The sequence below is a fragment of the Nerophis ophidion genome, linkage group LG04 (genome assembly GCF_033978795.1).
Source record: "Nerophis ophidion isolate RoL-2023_Sa linkage group LG04, RoL_Noph_v1.0, whole genome shotgun sequence".
Taxonomy (NCBI): Eukaryota; Metazoa; Chordata; class Actinopteri; order Syngnathiformes; family Syngnathidae; genus Nerophis; species Nerophis ophidion.
Window position 1 is genome coordinate 81824575 of NC_084614.1, and position 23104 is coordinate 81847678.

The 23104-nt window shown below is 41.9% G+C and overlaps 1 protein-coding gene across 10 annotated transcripts in view; it reads left to right on the forward strand.

Moving 5' to 3' along the window:
• The window catches only part of synj1 (synaptojanin 1), a 66272-nt gene that overhangs the window by 19710 nt on the left and 23458 nt on the right, over window positions 1-23104 (forward strand). For 6 of the 10 annotated variants that reach the window (XM_061899339.1, XM_061899340.1, XM_061899349.1 and 3 more), the window contains 13 exons: window positions 1030-1126; window positions 1955-2130; window positions 6235-6316; window positions 6388-6540; window positions 9235-9400; window positions 12437-12460; window positions 12767-12958; window positions 15981-16065; window positions 16137-16277; window positions 16358-16550; window positions 22459-22617; window positions 22682-22838; window positions 22910-23036. In XM_061899339.1, the coding sequence (XP_061755323.1) occupies window positions 1030-1126; window positions 1955-2130; window positions 6235-6316; window positions 6388-6540; window positions 9235-9400; window positions 12437-12460; window positions 12767-12958; window positions 15981-16065; window positions 16137-16277; window positions 16358-16550; window positions 22459-22617; window positions 22682-22838; window positions 22910-23036 (1752 nt within the window). The remainder of the gene's footprint in view (window positions 1-1029; window positions 1127-1954; window positions 2131-6234; window positions 6317-6387; window positions 6541-9234; window positions 9401-12436; window positions 12461-12766; window positions 12959-15980; window positions 16066-16136; window positions 16278-16357; window positions 16551-22458; window positions 22618-22681; window positions 22839-22909; window positions 23037-23104) is intronic. The other 4 variants (XM_061899341.1, XM_061899345.1, XM_061899342.1 and 1 more) reach the window with 2 other exon arrangements.

Here is a 23104-nt window from a genome sequence, read left to right on the forward strand (position 1 = left end):
TCTGAAAACTAACTAAATGTGAGTATGGAACATTAGCATGCTAGAGTTAGCATGATAACATCGGAAAATATAGCGCACTTCTAAGATGGTGCCGTGTCTCAAAAGCCATGAATTTTATGTTTAAATGATCAAAATATATACATTTAAAATAAAATAAAAATATTATTCTGTAAATTAACTAAATGCGAGTATGGTAGATTTGCTTGTTAAAGTTAGCATGATAATATAGGATAAGTTATTGCACTTCTAAGATGGCGGAAAGTCTCAAAGCTGTGAATTGTATGTCTAAATGATCAAAATAAATACTTTTAAATAAAGCAAAATATTATTCTGAAAATGTACTAAAATGCGAGTATGGAACGTTAGCATGCTAGAGTTAGCATAATAACATAGGATAAGTTAGCGCACATAACATGGCGCCAAGTCTCAAAGCCGTGAAGTTTATGTTTAAATGATCAAAATAAATACATTTAAATAAAACTAAATGTTATTCTGCAAATTAACTAAAAAGCGAAAGCCTTAGATTTTATGTTTAAACAAATAAAATTAGCAAAAAATGTGAGCACAAAACTTTTACATGCTAATGTTAGCGTATTTCTAAAAGTGCGGCAAGTATTGAAAGCCATGATTTTTAAGTTTGTATGAATAAAATGAGCAAAAGTGCTAACCTTTGTGAGGTTGGCCCCAGCGTCACATATATTTTTACTTGAGGAATGATAGCATGTTAATATGAACATGCTAGATTTTTGATTTTTAGCTTTACACCTCAGTCTTAGTTCGGTACTTTATGCATGCTAATATTAGCATGCTAGCATTTTAAACACATTTTTCAAGTGCACAGCTCAGAGTAATATATTTTGGTACTTGACACATGATCCAGCTTGCATTTTAGCATGCTAGCATTGGCATTAAACTTGTCCCATTCGTTTGTGTTGCAATCTTTTGTCCAATTACTATAGTTGTCATGTTTTTAGCGTTTTATCACCGTCGTTATTAGCCTATTATAACCCTATCACTGTGTTCTTACAGACACTTCACCGCCCTTCGGAAGTTGTACGGAAAACAGGTGATCATCAACCTGCTCGGCAGTAAAGAAGGAGAGCACATGCTCAGCAAAGCCTTTCAGGTGAGAGCCCAGTTTTTGGTGGTGGCTTTCCCAGGTTGTGATCTGTCTAGACCAGGGGTCTCAAACACGCGGGCCCGCGAGACGGTATTTTGCGGCCCGCACCTTGATGTGAAAATGTAATGTTGGTGCGGCCCGCGAGTTTTATATGAATGGTGCTTTACAGCCTCATATTTGTATACTCTCAATTTTTCCGGGAGACCCCCAATTTTCAGTGCCCCTCCAGAGGTAATCATTCTCCCGAATTTCTCCCAAAACAACAATATTTAAGGGGCACCGTGGAGGCACTGCCTTTAAGGTCCTCTACCACCTGTACAATCAACGTGCCACATGTAATATTTGGTTTCATTAGACGCAGTGAGCGACTGCAAGACATAGTTGATCAACAGCCACACAGGTCACACTGAGGGTGGCTGTATAAACAACTTTAAGACTGGTACAAATATGCGCCACACTGTGAACCCACACCAAACAAGAATGACAAACACATTTTGGGAGGACATCCACACCGTAACACAACATAAACACAACAGAAAAAATACCCAGAATCCCATGCAGCCCTAACTTTTCCAGGCAACAATATACACCCCGCCCCCAGAATGTTGTTACTATGAGACTAATGTATAACACATGTGTATACAACTTTTTCTCCGTGTCATAATCCATCCATCCATCTTCTACCGCTTATCTGGGCTTGGGTCGCGGGGGCAGCAGCCAAAGTGGTTCCATCCATCGCTTCTTGCAGCTTAAAATTATTTATTTGTTTTTATGTGTGTCCATGTTTGTGTGGACATTCCCTCTTTGATCTGGCGTCCTCTCTGCTTTTGCCAGAGTCACCTGAAGGCATCGGAGCACGCCGCTCACGTGAAGATGGTCAACTTTGATTATCATCAAAACGTGAGGGGCGGCAAGGCGGACAAGCTGCACAGCGTGCTCAAACCTCAGCTCAGCAGATTTGTTGAGGAGTGCGGCTTCTTTTACTACTCAGGGGAGATGGGCATCACCAGGTAACACACACACACACACACCTCGCTTTATTTAGTGAAGGGAATTTTATTTATATAGCGCTTTTCTCTAGTGACTCAAAGCGCTTTACATAGTGACACCCAATATCAAAGTTACATTTAAAGCAGTGTGGGTGGCACTGGGAGCAGGTGGGTAAAGTGTCTTGCCCAAGGACACAACGGCAGTGACTAGGATGGTGGAAGCAGGGATCAAACCTGGAACCCTCAAGTTGCTGGCACAGCCGCTCTACCAATCAAGCTATACCGCCCCACTATAGAACATAACTTTACAGTAGAGCAGACATACAATATACAATTAAAGGGGTATACAGAACAGGGTCGCTCCCCTCTGCGTCCCGAAACAGATTTCAACACCTCAGGCGTAAGGGATTGTTCAGAGTGGTCCCACTGAGGTGTTTACAGCACGACTCTGCCAAGGCCATTGCAGAGGGTTGTTTTGATTAAGGCAAGCAAATACATTTCAGTGGTTTGTCAGCTCTAATTGTCCATTCTGCCTCTTAAATTGATCATAAGTTCGCTTTGCAGAGTGGAAAGCTTCTCTGAGATGTTACCCAATTTGCGATTGAATTCCGAGATAGTCAAAGTCTGAGCACTCCCAGCTCTGCCCAACCCATCCAACATCCCAATGGACTCCTTGACCACATTTGTCGCTGGACCAGAGCAAACCTGAAGTCCAGTCAGCAGATGACCTATTATTAAAGTTCCAGATAGATCAATATTGTCAATATCTTCGTCGGAAAGAACCGCCAGAAACATGACTCCATATCCAACCCATATTCAATTAAATGCACTAAAAAGACAAGATATTTGATGTTCAAACTGATAAACTTTATGCAAATAATAATTAACTGAGAATTTCATGGCTGCAACACGTGCCAAAGTAGTTGGGAAAGGGCATGTTCACCAAATAAGTGTTTGATGAGCATTCCTCAACTTTATCAGTATTTATTGCCACCTTTCCCAACTTCTTTGTCACGTGTTGCTGGCATCAAATTCTAAAGTTAAGCAAAAACATGACTCCCCACTTCTCCCAAGAGTCCCTTATGTATCCAGAAACAAACGTCCCGTCAGGGCAGGCAGGATTATCATTGCTATTTATCTTTTTATGGAGGAATTTACAAACCCCGTTTCCATATGAGTTGGGAAATTGTGTTAGATGTGAATATAAACGGAATACAATGATTTGCAAATCCTTTTCAAGCCATATTCAATTAAATGCACTACAAAGATAAGATATTTGATGTTCAAACTCATAAACTTTATGCAAATAATAATTAACTTAGAATTTAATGGCTGCAACACATACCAAAGTAGTTGGGAAAGGGCATGTTCACCACTGTGTTACATCACCTTTTCTTTTAACAACACTCAATAAACGTTTGGGAACTGAGGAAACTAATTGTTGAAGCTTTGAAAGTGGAATTCTTTCCCATTCTTGTTTTATGTAGAGCTTCAGTCCTTCAACAGTCCAGGGTCTCCACTGTCCTATTTTACGCTCCATAATGCGCCACACATTTTCCATGGGAGACATGTCTGGACTGCAGGCGGGCCAAGAAAGTACCCACATTCTTTTACTATGAAACCACGCTGTTGTAACACGTGTCTTGGCATTGTCTTGCTGAAATAAGCAGGGGCGTTCATGATAACGTTGCTTGGATGACAACATATGTTGCTCCAAAACCTGCATGGACCTTTCAGCATTAATGGTGCCTTCACAGATGTGTAAGTTACCCATGCCTTGGGCACTAAACACCATCATCATCAGTCCATCTTAGATGATCTCAGGCGCAGAGAAGACGGCGGCGTTTTTGGATGTTGTTGATAAATGGCTTTCGCTTTGCATAGTCGAGCTTTAATTTGCACTTACAGATGTAGCGACAAACTATAATTAGTGACAGTGGTTTTCTGAAGTGTTCCTGAGCCCATGTGGTGATATCCTTTAGAGATTGATGTCGTTTTTTGATACAGTGCCGTCTGAGGGGTGGAAGGTCACGGTTATTCAATGTTGGTTTGCGGCCATGCCGCTTACGTGGAGTGATTTCTCCAGATTCTCTGAACCTTTTGATGATATTATGGAGCGTAGATGTTGAAATCCCTAAATTTCTTGCAATGTCACTTTGAGAAAGGTTGTTCTTAAACTGTTTGACTATTTGCTCACACAGTTGTGGACAAAGGGGTGTACCTCGCCCCATCCTTTCTTGTGAAAGACTGAGCATTTTTTGGGAAGCTGTTTTTATAGCCAATCATGGCACCCACCTGTTCCCAATTAGCCTGCACACCTGTGGGATGTTCCAAATAAGTGTTTGATGAGCATTCCTCAACTTTATCAGTATTTATTGCCACCTTTCCCAACTTCTTTGTCACGTGTTGCTGGCATCAAATTCTAAAGTTAAGCAAAAACATGACTCCCCACTTCTCCCAAGAGTCCCTTATGTATCCAGAAGCAAACGTCCCGTCAGGGCAGGCAGGATTATCATTGCTATTTATCTTTTTATGGAGGAATTTACAAACCCCGTTTCCATATGAGTTGGGAAATTGTGTTAGATGTAAATATAAACAGAATACAATGATTTGCAAATCCTTTTCAACCCACATTCAGTTGAATATGCTACAAAGACAACATATTTGATGTTCAAACTCATAAACTTTATGCAAATAATAATTAACTTAGAATTTCATGGCTGCAACACGTGCCAAAGTAGTTGGGAAAGGGCATGTTCACCACTGTGTTACATCACCTTTTCTTTTAACAACACTCAATAAATGTTTGGGAACTGAGGAAACTAATTGTTGAAGCTTTGAAAGTGGAATTCTTTACCATTCTTGTTTTATGTAGAGCTTCAGTCCTTCAACAGTCCGGGTCTCCACTGTCGTATTTTACGCTCCATAATGCGCCACACATTTTCCATGGGCGACATGTCTGGACTGCAGGCGGGCCAAGAAAGTACCCACATTCTTTTACTATGAAGCCACGCTGTTGTAACATGTGGCTTGGCATTGTCTTGCTGAAATAAGCAGGGGCGTTCATGATAACGTTGCTTGGATGACAACATATGTTGCTCCAAAACCTGTATGGACCTTTCAGCATTAATGGTGCCTTCACAGATGTGTAAGTTACCCATGCCTTGGGCACTAAACACCATCATCATCAGTCCATCTTAGATGATCTCAGGCGCAGAGAAGACGGCGGCGTTTTTGGATGTTGTTGATAAATGGCTTTCGCTTTGCATAGTCGAGCTTTAATTTGTACTTACAGATGTAGCGACCAACTGTATTTAGTGACAGTGGTTTTCTGAAGTGTTCCTGAGCCCATGTGGTGATATCCTTTAGAGATTGATGTCGTTTCTTGATACAGTGCCGTCTGAGGGATCGAATGTCACGGTTATTCAATGTTGGTTTCCGGCCATGCTGCTTACGTGGAGTGATTTCTCCAGATTCTCTGAACCTTTTGATGATATTATGGAGCGTAGATGTTGAAATCCCTAAATTTCTTGTAATGTCACTTTGAGAAAGGTTGTTCTTAAACTGTTTGACTATTTGCTCACGCAGTTGTGGACAAAGGGGTGTACCTCGCCCCATCCTTTCTTGTGAAAGACTGGGAAGCTGTTTTTATAGCCAATCATGGCACCCACCTGTTCCCAATTAGCCTGCACACCTGTGGGATGTTCCAAATGAGTGTTTGATGAGCATTCCTCAACTTTATCAGCATTTATTGCCACCTTTCCCAACTTCTTTGTCACGTGTTGCTGGCATCAAATTCTAAATTTAAGCAAAAAAAAATAAAGTTTATGAGTTTGAACATGAAATATGTTGTCTTTGTAGCATATTCAACTGAATATGGCTTGAAAAGGATTTGCAAATCATTGTATTCTGTTTATATTTACATCCAACACAATTTCCCAACTCTTATGGAAACAGGGTTTGTAGTTAATCAGAGAACTGGCACCCGATGTTATTCAAAAAGTATAGACTTTGAATCGAGAATCGATTCCGAATGGAATGGTTTCCTCCAAGAATCTAATGGAATGGACTCGTGGGGTGCCCAAATATTCACAGCCCTGATCCCTACCATGCGTGTCTCTTTAGGAGCCAGGGTGGCACCCTCAGGACCAACTGCCTGGACTGCTTGGACAGAACCAACAGCGTCCAAGCCTTCTTTGCGCTGGAGGTGAAGCACTTTGGACAGGTGTCCTCCTTCAGGTTGGTGTTTGTCCTAACCGTCCCGCTGCCTCCGCTCAGATGTTGCCGAAGCAGCTGGAGGAAATGGGTCTGACCGAGAAGCCGCAGCTGGTGGCCCGCTTTCAGGAGGTGTTCAGGACCATGTGGTCTGTTAACGGAGACTCCGTCAGCAAGATCTACGCGGGCACTGGCGCCCTGGATGGCAAGGCCAAGGTGCAACAAGCTGACTATGTACTAGAGATCGACCGTTTATCGGCGCTGATTTTTGGCCTTTTGACTTATATCGGTATCGGCCTCTTTTTGTCGGTATAGGACTTTTTCTTTTTAGCTACTTCAGCAGATACAACCTATAAACATATGATACCAGTATGTTGTATTTAAAAATATAAATAATGAGTGAAGTAGATGGTAATAACGACCGCTCAATCACCTGACTTTTTGCCACAGTTGTAGCCCAATTTTTTTTTTATTTAATTTTAGAAAAAAAATACTCTCACTATCAAGAATTCTCCCCAATTTTTTTTTGATATCTGACAGAGCATTTATTTAAGTTCTTGTGAGAATTTTTCCCCGGTCCGCTCAGCCCGTTTCTCTCTACCTAATGCAGTGCTGACTGTCTACAGTGCGTCTCCTCTGCTTACCTGTCCAAAATGCAGTGATTTGCCAGGAAATCCAGTTTTTGTTCTTCTCTCCTGGCATCTTTCTGATCGCGCTCTGTTATTTTTCGCTACTGCAGCAATGGAGTCACTAACTCGACAAACACGTCAAAGGAGCGCCTCGAGTTTCACCTTCCGTGATTTAATCAAATAGCTGGACAGAGATGGATGGACGTGAGGACGACAGAAAAGATAAATGCCTTTTGTGTAAATATGTTGACAAATAACAGATTATTCTATAAGTAAAGAAGAGCAGGCAGCAGCTCATACATTCTCATACTTTCTGTAACATCCAGGAAGAAAATATGTCAAGCCATCTTGAAAAATGTCTCAACTATAATCTGCATGAGCGAGATAGGAATTATTTTTATTCAAATATTCATAATATTTTAGGGTTCCTCACAAGGAAACCTTACAATTAGAGATGTCCAATAATGGCTTTATTGCCGATATTCCGATATTGTCCAACTCTTAATTACCAATTCCGATATCAACCGATACCGATACATACAGTCCAGGAATTAACACATTATAATGCCTAATTATGTTGTGATGCCCCGCTGAATGCATTAAACAATGTAAAAAGGTTTTACAAAATAAATCAACTCAAGTTATGGAAAAAAAAACAACATGGCACGGCCATATTTATTATTGAAGTCACAAAGTGCATCATGTATTTTTTAACATGCCTCACAAAAGCAGTATCGAATTTGGGACATGCTCTCCTTGAGAGAGCATGAGGAGGTTGAGGTGGGCGGGGTTGGGGTGAGGTAGGGGGGTGTATATTGTAGCGTCCCGGAAGAGTTAGTGCTGCAAGGGTTTCTGGGTATTTGTTCTGTTGTGTTATGGTGTGGATGTTCCGAAATGTGTTTGTCATTCTTGTTTGGTGTGGGTTCACAGCGTGGCGCATATTTGCAACAGTGTTAAAGTTGTTTATACGGCCACCCTTCAGTGTGACCTGTATGGCTGTTGACCAAGTATGCCTTGCATTCACTTGTGTGTGTTAAAAGCCGTAGATATTATGTGATTAGGCCGGCACGCAAAGGCAGTGCCTTTAAGGCACGCCACCAATAATGTTGTCTGAGTGGAAATCGGGAGAAATTCGGGAGAATGGTTGCCCCGGGAGATTTTCGGGAGGGGCACTGAAATTCTGGAGTCTCCCGGGAAAATGGGGAGAGTTGACTAGTATGACTGGGAGACACAACTGCTCTGTACTTCTCTGTACGTCCGTGCCGTACAGCGGCGTTTTAAAAAGTCATACATTTTACTTTTTGAAACCGATCATTTCCGATGTTACATTTTAAAGCATTTATCGGCCGATAATATCGGCAGTCCGATATTATCGGACATCTCTACTTACTATATATTCAATTCTAAAGCGTTGAAATAAAATGGAGTAGATGAGTTATTATGATGTAGAGAAATGCCATATTTTGACCAATTTTAACAGTAGATTTTCTGTGTTTTAAAAAGTAAATGTTGATGCTCGTCTTAGACACACGTAATAAAGGTCAATTAAATTAAACACAACATAAAACATTATGTTATTACTGGTCCCACCTTTCCTAAAAAAAAAACAAAATGTTGTCCAGCTATTTAATTATATTTTACTGCAAATGAATCACGGCTTCAAATATTGCTTATCGGCCTCCTTGACCACTAATAATCGGTATCAGCCCAATAAAAAATCATAACCGGTCGATCTCTACTCTCTACACACGCAAATATTGAGAACTTGTGACGTTGAACTCTGCTGGAGGTCGACAAATGTGTGCTGCAGTCTCTTATCTTTTGTGTGCTGTCTCTTTCTGCCGCCTTCTGGAATGCTCTGCATGTGTGGTAAGTTCCTATTTGAGCTGTCGCTTTTCCGCCTAAAGTCCCTTCATTCAGTTCGCCTGGCTTAAGCTGTTGTGATAAGCGGTATGGGATGGGCATTCTTCTTCAAGGCCATCAGTTTTCCGGTGTGGATAAACCTGGTGCTGATATCTTCTGATTCCCAAGTCCTATTCTTGTTATTTGCAGGTTTCATTGATGTTCTTTGTCGGATAAATCAATGACAATTTGATTTAAATCATCCACACATGTTAACAAATCAAGGCTTTATGTTCTGCTCCTGGCTTCTTTGGGTGGCGTGGGAATTACATCAGTTTTTTGCCCCTCAATGGTTGGTTGGTTGGTTGGTTGGTTGGTTGGTTGATTGGTTGAAGTTTGGCGCCCAGCAAATAATAAAGGTTTTGTCGTCCACCCGCAGGCGGGAAAGCTGAAAGACGGCGCTCGCTCTGTGACGAGGACGATCCAGAACAACTTCTTCGACACATCCAAGCAGGAGGCCATCGATATCCTGAGGCTGGGCTCCACGCTCAACAGCGACCTGGCCGACAAAGCGCGGGCCTTGCTCACCACTTCCAGTCTTTACGGTAATTAATCAAAGTGTCGCATCCATCAGAATCTCTGAGAAAGCGCGCATTAGTAGTTATTTTTGCTCCGATACCGAACATCAAATGAGTCTGATTGTCCTGAATTGGCGGCTATTTTTTGACCTGAGTCATTGGAATGATTGAAATAACACTGCTGCTCATGTATCCGAGGTTTGTGCCAAAAAAAAAACATTTTTTGTGCCCTAAATGTGTTTAAGTACTGCGAGACCTTGATTTACGAACTTAATTGGTTCTTGGTCAAGGTTTGTAAATAGAAAAGTTTGTATTGTGAAGCAAATTTCTACAAACACAATGTAAATATGAATAATGGGTTCAAGCCTTGTATTTTAGAGAATGTTTGAACACAAAATAAAGGTTTTTAAGTACAATCGAACTTTGATTTACGAAACCAATCGGTTCTTGAGCAGGGTTTGTAAATAGAGACGTTTGTATAGTGAAGCTAATTTATACATACACAATGTAATTATGAATAATTGTTCTGCTGCCTCGACTATAATCTGTATTTTAGAAAATATTTGTACAAAATATAAAGTTTTTTAAGCACTGTGGAATCTTGATTCACAAACTTAATTGATTCTTCAACAGGGTTTGTACATGGAAAAGTTTGTACACTGAATCACATTTTTCTTAATCAATGTAAATATGACTAATAGGTTCCAGTTTTGACTAAAGTCTGTATTGTGAAAAAAGGTTTAAAACACAATATACAAGTTTTTAAGTACAGTGGAACCTCGATTTACGAACCCAATTGGTTCTTGGGCAGGGTTTGTAAATAGAGAAGTGGGTATAGTAAAGCAGTTTTCTACATACACAATGTAAATATGAATAATGGGTTACAGCCTCGACTAAAGTCTGTATTTTAGAAAAGGCTTGTACAGAATAAAAAGGGTTTCAAGCGCAATGGAAACTTGATTTACAAACTTAATTGGTTCTTAAACAGGGTTTGTTTATGGAAAAGTTTGTACAGTGAATCACATTTCTTCTTAAACAATGTGAGTATGAATAATAGGTTCCAGCCTCGACTAAAGTCTGTATTTTAGTGAAGGTTTAAAACAGACTAAAAAGGTTTTTACATACAGTGGAACCTCGATTTACGGACTTAATAGTTCTTGAACAAGGTTCGTAAATGGAAAGGTTTGCATGGTGAAACAATTATCTTCATAAACAATGTAGATATGAATTACGGGCCTCAGTTTCGACAAAAGTTTGTATTTTAGAGATGTTTTGACCAGAATGTAAAGGTTTTTAAGTACAGTGGAACCTCGATTTTGGAACCTAATAGGTTCTTCAACAGGGTTCATAAAAAGAAAAGTTTGTATAGTGAATCACATTTTTTTACAAACAATGTGAATATGAAATACGGGTTCCAGTTTTGACTGAAGTCTGTATTTTAGAGGTTTGATCAGAATATAAAGTACTGCTGTACTGTTTGTCAAACATAACAAGCGAGTGATGAATCAACTTTCTCCTAAATAACAAGCTAAAACAACAACAACAACAAGCTAAACTAACCTTTATGCTGCCAACGCACACAGAAGTCCTTTGGGTGACCTCACAAACGATCAGCATTCACAAAAATCCTTAACTTTAACGACCAAGTCGCTACAATAAAAAACATTTTTACAAAGACAAATTAATCGGCGAAGGAGGAGCAATCTACTTTGGCATATTTTTCCCAGAAATGCCCTGTGTCATCACAATTAAAAACTTTCTGTGGTACAAAGCCTGCGTTGATGATTCTCCGGTAATTCTGAGTGCCATTAATGTACTCCAAGCAAATAACGTATTTCCTTGAATTTCCGTCGGGGCGCTGATTAATTTAAAACCTCTTCTCACTCCGGCACTTACCAAAGGCATGCGGTAAATGTAGGCCTGCACTTATACATTTGAGTGTGATGTAAGGATACCATCATGAAAAGCACTTTTAATAAAAAAATACGTTAATTTGGTCTTACCTTTACTTATAAATGAAGTCCATGCGCAGCTCCTTCTAGTCAAAAGCATTGATAACTTGTTTATAGAAGTCTTCCTTATCTTTCTTCAGTTTTAAAAGTCTCTCTGTCTCGATGGAGATCTTCCTTTACCTCCTGCTTAGATTGAAAGTCCAGTTTAGAAAAAAATTGTATTTTAGATATGTAATTCTCCATGTTAAAAGTGCAAGCGAGAGGAAAAAATAAAGGATGGCTGCTCACTCTTGCTGCTTGTTGTCACTTCTTCTGCAGCCGAGTAGTCGCAAGAAGGATCACTAGCGCCCTCTACCACCAGGAGGCTGGAGTCATTTAATGAGTGGCCGTGCGAAACCCGAGGATCGCTGGTTCAATCCCCACCTAGTACCAACCTCGTCACGTCCGTTGTGTCCTGAGCAAGACACTTCACCCTTGCTCCTGATGGGTGCTGGTTGGCGCCTTGCATGGCAGCTCCCTCCATCAGTGTGTGAATGTGTGTGTGAATGGGTAAATGTGGAAGTAGTGTCAAAGCGCTTTGAGTACCTTGAAGGTACTATACAAGTACAAGCCATTTATCACTTCTTTTTTTTTTGACACACGCAGCTACGGTATATTAATAAAACATAGCTGCTTACTGTTCTTTTTAGCATATTCAATAGCTTGGACCTTAAATCCTACTGAATAGCTCTTAATCTTCTTACCTTCATGTGCTTTCAAATGATTAAAATCAGCCTCCTCCATTTTTAAAATGATGACATGCGCTAATAAAAATAATATTTTGCGAAACGAGTTTGACCCGGCAGTAATTCTAGGCAGGTGCATACTATATACCCGGCGGCAATTCAAGGAAATACGGTAGTCTTTATTATTACTATTTTTTTATTCCACAGCAATCCTCCCCTTCTTTCCACGCCGGTCTGTTGTCTTTTTGGGAACATATTGAGTCAGCAAAAATGCTTCCCCCTGCTTTTTGTCTGCAGGCGGGACACAACATGTCTGCTCAGGTGTCTTGTTCTACTGTGATCTAACCTGCCCCTTCTCTTCCTTCTCTCCACGCCCGCAACCTTAGTCACTGAGCCCGTCTTGCAATCAGGTACAGTAACTGATTCCCCCCCCAAGCCCCAGGGGGCGGAGCCTCTCATCCCCCATCCCCTGGTTTGTGTCCCATCGTGCTGTTCAATGGTTCCAGCTTCTGCACTCACAATGGCGAGGAGACACAAAATGGCGTATGGGAAGTTCATTCAGAAGTGAACCATTGCCGATGTTCTTCCTTATTGTCGTGTGAAGTGCATGTGCTGTGTTCGTGACCTCATGCTTGATCCCTTCACCGCCTCACCGGGAAAAAGGAGGAAACCTCTTTTTTACAAAAGTGTCTTCACTTCTGGGTCTTTTCCCACAGCCTCCCCGCGGGTGCTGCTGGGAATGTGTCAGAACTTCCACAAGTACACGCGGCCCAAGCAGGTCCGCGTGTGCGTCGGCACCTGGAACGTCAACGGCGGGAAACAGTTCCGCAGCATCGCCTTCCGCAACCAGACTCTCAACGATTGGCTGCTGGACGCGCCCAAGATCGCGGGCGTCCCCGAGTTTCAAGGTGTGTGTGTCCGCCCCGATGGCCGTGTCCTTCAACCATTTCAATCACTTGTCAGCAAGCTGATGTTTGAGCTTTGCATCTTAGCTCCTTTTGCACGTTTATTCTACTGATCATGAATTTTGTTACTTGGCGCCATCTTATCAATCAATCAATGTTTATTTATGTAGCTCTAAATCACAAGTGTCTCAAAGGGCTGCACAAGCCACGACGACATCCTCGGTTCAAAGCCCACATAAAGACAAGGAAAAACTCACAACCCAGTGGGATGTCAATGTGAATGACTGTGAGAAACCTTGGAGAGGACAGCAGATGTGGGTGAACCCCCCCCTGTAATAGTGAGAGTCCAGTCCATAGTGGATCTAACATAATAGTGTGAGAGTCCAGTCCATAGTGGATCTAACATAATAGTGAGAGTCCAGTCCAAAGTGGATCTAACATAATAGTGTGAGAGTCCAGTCCATAGTGGATCTAACATAATAGTGGGAGTCCAGTCCATAGTGGATCTAACATAATAGTGAGAGTCCAGTCCATAGTGGATCTAACGTAATAGTGTGAGAGTCCAGTCCATAGTGGATCTAACATAAGAGTGAGAGTCCAGTCCATAGTGGATCTAACATAAGAGTGAGAGTCCAGTCCATAGTGGATCCAACATAATAGTGAGAGTCCAGTCCATAGTGGATCTAACATAATAGTGAGAGTCCAGTCCATAGTGGATCTAACATAATAGTGTGAGAGTCCAGTCCATAGTGGATCTAACATAATAGTGAGAGTCCAGTCCATAGTGGATCTAACATAATAGTGAGAGTCCAGTCCATAGTGGATCTAACATAAGAGTGAGAGTCCAGTCCATAGTGGATCTAACATAATAGTGAGAGTCCAGTCCATAGTGGATCTAACATAATAGTGAGAGTCCAGTCCATAGTGGATCTAACATAATAGTGTGAGTCCAGTCCATAGTGGATCTAACATAATAGTGAGGGAGTCCAGTCCATAGTGGATCTAACATAATAGTGAGAGTCCAGTCCATAGTGGATCTAACATAATAGTGAGAGTCCAGTCCATAGTGGATCTAACATAATAGTGAGAGTCCAGTCCATAGTGGATCTAACATAATAGTGTGAGTCCAGTCCATAGTGGATCTAACATAATAGTGAGGGAGTCCAGTCCATAGTGGATCTAACATAATAGTGAGAGTCCAGTCCATAGTGGATCTAACATAATAGTGTGAGAGTCCAGTCCATAGTGGATCTAACATAATAGTGAGAGTCCAGTCCATAGTGGATCTAACATAATAGTGTGAGAGTCCAGTCCATAGTGGATCTAACATAATAGTGAGAGTCCAGTCCATAGTGGATCTAACATAATAGTGTGAGAGTCCAGTCCATAGTGGATCTAACATAATAGTGAGAGTCCAGTCCATAGTGGATCTAACATAATAGTGAGAGTCCAGTCCATAGTGGATCTAACATAATAGTGAGAGTCCAGTCCATAGTGGATCTAACATAATAGTGAGAGTCCAGTCCATAGTGGATCTAACGTAATAGTGTGAGAGTCCAGTCCATAGTGGATCTAACATAAGAGTGAGAGTCCAGTCCATAGTGGATCTAACATAATAGTGAGAGTCCAGTCCATAGTGGATCTAACATAATAGTGAGAGTCCAGTCCATAGTGGATCTAACATAAGAGTGAGAGTCCAGTCCATAGTGGATCTAACATAATAGTGAGAGTCCAGTCCATAGTGGATCTAACATAATAGTGAGAGTCCAGTCCATAGTGGATCTAACATAATAGTGTGAGTCCAGTCCATAGTGGATCTAACATAATAGTGAGAGAGTCCAGTCCATAGTGGATCTAACATAATAGTGAGAGTCCAGTCCATAGTGGATCTAACATAATAGTGTGAGAGTCCAGTCCATAGTGGATCTAACATAATAGTGAGAGTCCAGTCCATAGTGGATCTAACATAATAGTGTGAGAGTCCAGTCCATAGTGGATCTAACATAATAGTGAGAGTCCAGTCCATAGTGGATCTAACATAATAGTGTGAGAGTCCAGTCCATAGTGGATCTAACATAATAGTGAGAGTCCAGTCCATAGTGGATCCAACATAAGAGTGAGAGTCCAGTCCATAGTGGATCTAACATAATAGTGAGAGTCCAGTCCATAGTGGATCTAACATAATAGTGAGAGTCCAGTCCATAGTGGATCTAACATAATAGTGAGAGTCCAGTCCATAGTGGATCTAACATAATAGTGTGAGTCCAGTCCATAGTGGATCTAACATAATAGTGAGAGAGTCCAGTCCATAGTGGATCTAACATAATAGTGAGAGTCCAGTCCATAGTGGATCTAACATAATAGTGTGAGAGTCCAGTCCATAGTGGATCTAACATAATAGTGAGAGTCCAGTCCATAGTGGATCTAACATAATAGTGTGAGAGTCCAGTCCATTGTAGATCTAACATAGTAGTGTGAGAGTCCAGTCCACAGTGGATCTAACATAATAGTGAGAGTATATATATATATACGAGTATATATATATATATATATATATATATATACATATGTTTTTTTTTTTTTTTTCTTGCAAAAATAAAACAAAGAACCAATGGCCTAAAATGTACACATTAGTGTACACAAGACAAACAATAAGTGACAAAAAAGTACCATTCATCCATTTTCTACTGCTTGTCCCATAATCAGTAAAATATGCCGCTGCTCATTTGTTAGCATACCAATGTTAGCATGGTAACATTTTAAGCTAGCATTTTTGCCAATTTCATACTTTTATCGTAATAATCATGGCTCTCTTTACTTGGCGCGTTTTTAAAAGTATGTTAGCTGCTTCCCTATTAGCATGCTAACATGTTAGCACGGTAACATTTTATGCTGGCATTCTTGCCAATTTCATACTTTTATTGTAATAATCATGGATCACGTTACTTTGCGCCTTCTTAGAAATATGCTAACTGTCCCCCTGTTAGCGTACTTATCTGTGTCCGGTTTCCTGTCCTCTTTCCAGATAGCAAAGCGAATCCTGTCGATATCTTTGCCATCGGTTTCGAGGAAATGGTGGAGCTGAACGCTGGAAACATTGTCAGTGCCAGGTAAGTGCGAGGCCCTGCGGGACATCAGCGTGTGGCGTAGCGTCTCCTTCAGCATGTGTTTGCTCTCATAGCACCACCAACCAGAAGTTGTGGGCCGCCGAGCTGCAGAAAAACATCTCACGGGATCACAAGTACGTGCTGCTGGCCTCGGAGCAGCTGGTGGGCGTGTGCTTGTTCGTCTTCGTCCGCCCGCAGCACGCGCCTTTCATCAGGTATTCAAAGCGATCACACCTCGTCGGCCCTTTTTTCCAGAGTTGTTGTTTTTATTTGTATTTATTTTGCTGTCGTGCAGGGACGTCGCCGTAGACACGGTGAAAACAGGAATGGGCGGGGCTACGGGCAACAAAGGGGGCGTGGCCATCCGCCTGCTGTTCCACACCACCAGCATGTGCTTCGTGTGCTCCCACTTTGCGGCGGGACAGTCGCAAGTCAAGGAGAGGAACGACGACTACAACGAAATCACCCGCAGACTCAGCTTCCCCATGGTAAGGCCTACTGAAAGCCACTACTAGCCACCACACAGTCTGATAGTTTATATATCAATGATGAAATATTAACATTGCAACACATGACAATATGGCCTTTTTAGTTTACTAAATTACAATTTAAAATTTCCCGTGGAGTTTCTTGTTGAAAACATCGCGGAATGATGACAAGTGTCTGTGACGTCTCAGGTTGGAGGGGACATATTAGCCCAGCACCACACACGGCTACAAGTCGTCTCTTTTCATCGCATAATTACACAGTATTTTGGAAATCTGTATTGCTGGATCTTTTGCAATTTGTTCAATTAATAATGGAGACGTCAAAGAAGAATGCTGTTGCTGGAAAGCGGTGGATTGCAGCTGCCTTTAGCAACCGAAACACAGCCGGTGTTTCTTTGTTTGTTGTGAAGCTTTAACACAGAGCGGTCAAGCGAACATGTTTCTCTACGTCAACCAACAAGTTTTTGGATGGGAAAATTGTGGTATTAAGTCGGTTCTTACCGGAGACTTGAGTGGATTATGCGACCTCCTCCTGCAGCTGTCAAAAAGGCAGCTGTGATCTTGGCTCCTCCATTGGCTTCTCTCAGAGACACTGGCGTTCACCGCAGCCCTCCGACTTTCAGGTATGACTTTATAATCTCACTAAAACACTAGTAACACGGGACGGGACGGGACTCTCACTGCTGTCTTGGAGCCACTATGGATTGAACTTTCACAGTATCATGTTAGACCCGCTCGACATCCATTGCTTTCGGTCCCCTAGAGGGGGGGGGTTGCCCACATCTGAGGTCCTCTCCAAGGTTTCTCATAGTCAGCATTGTCGCTGGCGTCCCACTGAATGTGAATTCTCCCTGCCCACTGGGTGTGAGTTTTCCTTGCCCTTTTGTGGGTTCTTCCGAGGATGTTGTAGTCGTAATGATTTGTGCAGTCCTTTGAGACATTTGTGATTTGGGGCTATATAAATAAACATTGATTGATTGATTGACAATAAGCAGATAAGGGATTTTCCAGAATTATCCTAGTAAATGTGTCTAATTACATGTGAATCGCTTGGAGCCGTCGCCTTTTTTTTTTTTTTTTTTCGTGCTTCACTCTAACTTTCCGCATCCACGAATCATCGCTTTCTCGGTCCGAATTGCACTTGCTGCTGGTGGCTATGATTAAAAACATGTGAGGATGTGAGGAGCCCTACAACCCGTGACGTCACGCACACATCGTCTGCTACTTCCGGTACAGGATAGGCTTTTTTATTAGCGACCAAAAGTTGCAAACTTTATCGTGGATGTTCTCTACTAAATCCTTTCAGCAAACATATGGCAATATCACGAAATGATGAAGTATGACACATAGAATGGACCTGCTATCCCCGTTTAAATAAGAAAATCTCATTTCAGTAGGCCTTTATAATGTAATATCAGAAATTATCGGTATCGGTTGGGTTTCAAAAAGTAAAATTCATGGCTTTTTAAAACGCTGCTGTACGGAGTGGTACACGGACGTAGGGAGAAGTACAGAGCGCCAATAAACCTTAAAGGCACTGCCTTTGCGTGCCAGCCCAATCCCATAATAGCTACGACTTTTCACACACACACACACACACACACACACACACACACACACACACAAGTGAATGCAAGGCATACTTGGTCAACAGCCATACCGGTCACACTGATTGTGGCCGTATTAACAACTTCAACACTGTTACAAATATGCGCCACACTGAACCCACACCAAACAAGAATGTCTAACACATTTTGGGAGAACATCCGCACCGTAACACAACATAAACACAACACAACAAATACCCAGAACCCCTTGCGGCACTAACTCTTCACGGACGCAACTATATACACCCCCCGCTAGGGCCCCACCTCAACCTCCTCAAATTCCAAGCTGCTGTTTTGAGGCATGTTAAAGAAAAAATAATGCATTTTGTGACTTCAATAATAAATATGGCAGTGCCATGTTGGCATTTTTATTTCCATAACTTGAGTTGATTTATTTTGGAAAAACCTTGTTACATTGTTTAATGCATCCAGCGGGGCATCACTACAAAAATTGGCATAATAATGTGTTGATTCCACGTCTGTATATATCAGTATCGGTTGATATCGGAATCGGTAATTAAGAGTTGGACAATATCGGCAAAAAAGTAAGATTGTGTTGAAATGTCGGCGTTCTGTGCAGAGCACTGAGAATAATAAACACACACATCATAACAAACCATATATGAAGCGAAAATGCCTCCAAATAGCCCCAGAGTTTGAGATAGAGATGGAAAAATGTACAGTGGCACCTCAATTCACGAAAATCACTCTTTGCAAACTTTTCAATTTATGTACTATTAATTACCATGAAATTGATTAACGTGGACCCCGACTTAAACAAGTTGAAAAACTTATTGGGGTGTTACCATTTAGTGGCCAATTGTACGGAATATGTACTGTACTGTGCAATCTACTCATAAAAGAATCAATCAATCAATCAAATGTAAGCCTAAAACAGTACAGCCCAAAAGTTTGGACACCCCTTCTCTTTTCAATGCGTTGTCTTTATTTTCATGACTATTTCCATTGTAGATCGCCACTGAAGGCATCAAAACTATGTCACCTGTGAAGTGAAACCCATTTCAGGTGACCACCCCTTTATGAATCATGGAGAGAATGCCAGGGGTGTGCGAAAAAGTAATCAGAGCAAAGGGTAGCTTTGTTGAAGAAACTAGAAAATAAAACATGTTTTCAGTTACTTCAGTTGTGCTCATAAGTTGGGAGATTTTATGATTTCTTGGCCATTCTTCAGAGACTATGAATGATAACACAAAAACCTTTCTTCCACTCATGCTTAATGGTTGTGTGAAGCTATTTCTTGGCAAACAACTGTGTTTACTCTTTTTAAATCAAAATGACAAAAGAAAGTACCCAAATGACCCTGATCAAAAGTTTGCATAACATCAATGAAAGCTTGAAGTATTTTGTGGTAGTTGTGGATACGTTTCTTGAGTTTCTCAGATGGCAAAGCTGCCCATTCTTCTTGGCAGTTCTTGGGCTGTCTTGCATAAACTGCACTTTTGAGATCTCCCCAGAGTGGAATTTGAGGTCAGGAGATTGAGATGGCCCCTCCAGAACCTTGACTTTGTTCTGCTGTAGCCAATGACAGGTCGACTTGGCCTTGTGTTTTGGATCATTGTCATGTTGGAATCTCCAAAAACGTCCCATGTTCAGCTTTCGGGCTGATGAGTGCAAATTTTCCTCCAGTATTTTCTGATAACATGCTGCATTCATCTCGCCATCAATCTTGGCCAACCTTCCTGTACCTTTGTGGCTCATACATCAGTGATCCACCTCCTTGTTTCACAGTAGGCTTGGTGTTCCTTTTATCATAGGCCTTGTTGACTCCTCTCCAAATGTAACGTTTATGGTTTTGGCCAAAAAGTTCAGTTTTGGTCCCATCACTCCAAATGACTTTGTTCCAGCAGTTTTGAGGCTTGTCTCTGTGCTGTTTGCCGTCTTGTAAGCGGAATACTTTGTGACATTTGCGCAAAAATGGTTTTCTTCTGGCAACTCGACCATGCAGCCCATTTTTCTCCTTATAGTGCATCTTGAAACGGCCACACCACCATTTTTCAGAGAGTCCTGTATTTCAGCTGAAGTTGTGGATTTTTCTCTGCATCTCAAACAATTTTCCTGGTTGTTGTGGCTGAAATCTTTGCCGGTCTACCAGACCGTGGTTTGATTTCAACAGAATCCCTCATTTTCCTCTTCTTATTCAGTATTTGAACACTGCTGATTGGCATTCTCAATTCCTAGGATATCTTTTTATACGCCTTTCCTGTTTTATGCAGTTCGATGACCTTTTCTCACAGATCCTTTGACAATTCTTTTGCCTTCCCCATGACTTAGAATCCAGAAACATCTGTGCAGCACTGGATGAATGATGCAATGGTCTGTCAGAAGCCCAGAAACTCCCTGACCTTTTATACACACACATTATTTTCAAACAAACAGGTCACAGGGGAGGATTGGAACCTTGATCAGCCATTCAAAGATGTGCGTGTCACCTTTTGTGCATATTATCAGATCAAAGTCACTGGGGTATGTAAACTTTTAATCAGGGTCATTTGGGTACTTTCTTTTGTCATTTTGATTTAAAAAGAGTAAACACAGTTATTTGTCAAGAAATAGCTTCACACAACCATTAAGCATGAGTGGAAGAAAGGTTCTTGTGTTATCATTCATATTCTCTGAAGAATGGCCAAGAAAGTATAAATTCTCCCAGGGTTTGTCAACTTATGAGCACAACTTGTGTTCATTCCTAGTTTTAATGCATTCAATTTACAATGTAAATAGTCATGAAAATAAAGAAAACGCATTGAATGAGAAGGTGTGTCCAAACTTTTGGCCTGTACAGTACGTCTCATTCATTCATTTCGTGTCCTGCTGGCAGATGTTTTGTGCTTGCTGATTATGAAGAGGTTGAGGAAACAGGCCGTTTACCACATCAATTTTTACTTGTGATAAAACCCGACATTTCCAGAGAAAAAAATGCCAAAGCCGACTTGTATCACAGCGGAGGAGAATATTACCTCTGCTTCTTCCTCTCCTCTCATCAGTTGCTCATTTACCCATGGCGTAGGGCAGGGGTAGGGAACCTATGGCTCGCGAGCCAGACGTGGCTCTTTTGAAGACTGCATCTGGCTCTCTGATAAATCTGAGCTGACATTGCCTAACACGATAAGTAGTGAATAATTCCACTTGTAATCACAGTGTTAAAAATAATGTTCAAAATATCAAACATTCTCATGCTTTTGTATGTTCAAGAAGTTGCATTAATGGTAAGAAGTAATTTATTTATTATTATTTAGTGTGGGGCTTGCTCTCCTGGGGGTTCTTCAGACCACCAAGCACCGACATGAGAGCCTGTTTCAGGGTTACACTATTGTTTTATTTTTCAATAAGTCTCTCAGTTGCTGGAAAGCAACTGTCTTGTTCTCTATTGTCCTCACTTGGCTCTGGCTCCAGCCCCAACCCCGTCTCTCCTCCTGGCTGCTGCTTATAACAGAGCGACAGGTGTTTAGATTACAAGGCCCAGGTGGGCCATCTACGCACTTGTCGCTGATTTCGAGGCTGGTCCTGGCAACACCCCACTTTGCTGCAGGCCCGCAGGCCACGCCCCCTCTACAGTTAGCTTCAGAATAACAATGTTATTACAAAGAATAAGAGACTTATTATACTCTAGAAATGTTGTTTTTCTTAAAAATGCACACGTTTAGTTGTGTTCAGTGTTAACAAAAATATTATTTGGCTCTTACGGAAATACATTTTAAAATATGTGGCTTCTTGGCTCTCTCAGACAAAAAGGTTCCCGACCCCTGGCGTAGTGGGTAGAGCGGCCGTGCCAGAAACCTGAGGGTTGCAGGTTCGCTTCCCACCTATGGACATCAAAGTCGCTGCCGTTGTGTCCTTGGGCAGGACACTTCACTCTTTGCCCCCGGTGCCGCTCACACTGGTGAATGAATGATGAATGAATGATTGGTGGTGGTCGGAGGGGCCGTAGGTGCAAACTGGCAGCCACGCTTCCGTCAGTCTACCCCAGGGCAGCTGTGGCTACTGATGTTGCTTACCACCACCATCGTGTGAATGAATGATGGCTTCCCACTTCTCTGGGAGCGCTTTGAGTATCTAACAATAGAAAAGTGTGGTATAAATGTAATCCATTATTATTATTATTATTATTACTATCACAATGTACTTTATATTGTGGTGGTTTTGAAGGTGAAAACTAGCAAAACGGCGCTCTCATCCGTTGATTTGTCAGTCTGTGGCCCTCAGAGTAAAAAGTAGATGATTTGTTGTGTTCCCAATAAAAAGGCTAAAAATGAGCGTGACACCACGTGCGTCTTCTCCACCAGGGTCGCCTGCTCTACTCGCACGACTACGTCTTCTGGTGCGGCGACTTCAACTACCGCATCAACCTGCCCAACGAGGAAGTGAAAGAGCTGATCAAGCAGAAGAACTGGGACGCTCTCACCGCCGGCGACCAGCTCTTTGACCAGAAGAACGCCGGTTTGGTACGACGACGCCTCGACTCGGTTAACGAGGCCAAGTGCTGACGGGAGGCTTCTTTCTCATCAGGTGTTCCGAGGATTCATCGAGGGCAAGTTGGACTTTGCCCCGACGTACAAGTACGACCTCTTCTCGGAGGACTACGACACCAGCGAGAAGTGCCGCACGCCAGCCTGGACCGACCGCATCCTCTGGATGAGGAGAAAGTGGAACTTTGACAAAACAGGTCCTGGCAAACACAGCGACTCTCTTCCACTGTCTAGAGTGTTTTAAAACACGGTTTGCCGACGTGTGCAGCGGAGGAGATGAACGTGGTCGGAGCGGGGTCGACATCGGCGGAGAGCCAGGCCGACCCTGAACACCACTGGAGCCCCGGGACCCTGAAGTACTATGGCAGGGCGGAGCTGAAGACCTCAGACCACAGGTCAGCCAAATACATTTAACTTTAGGCTAGACTTCCTTTTTATTGTCATTCAAATTTAAACTTCACAG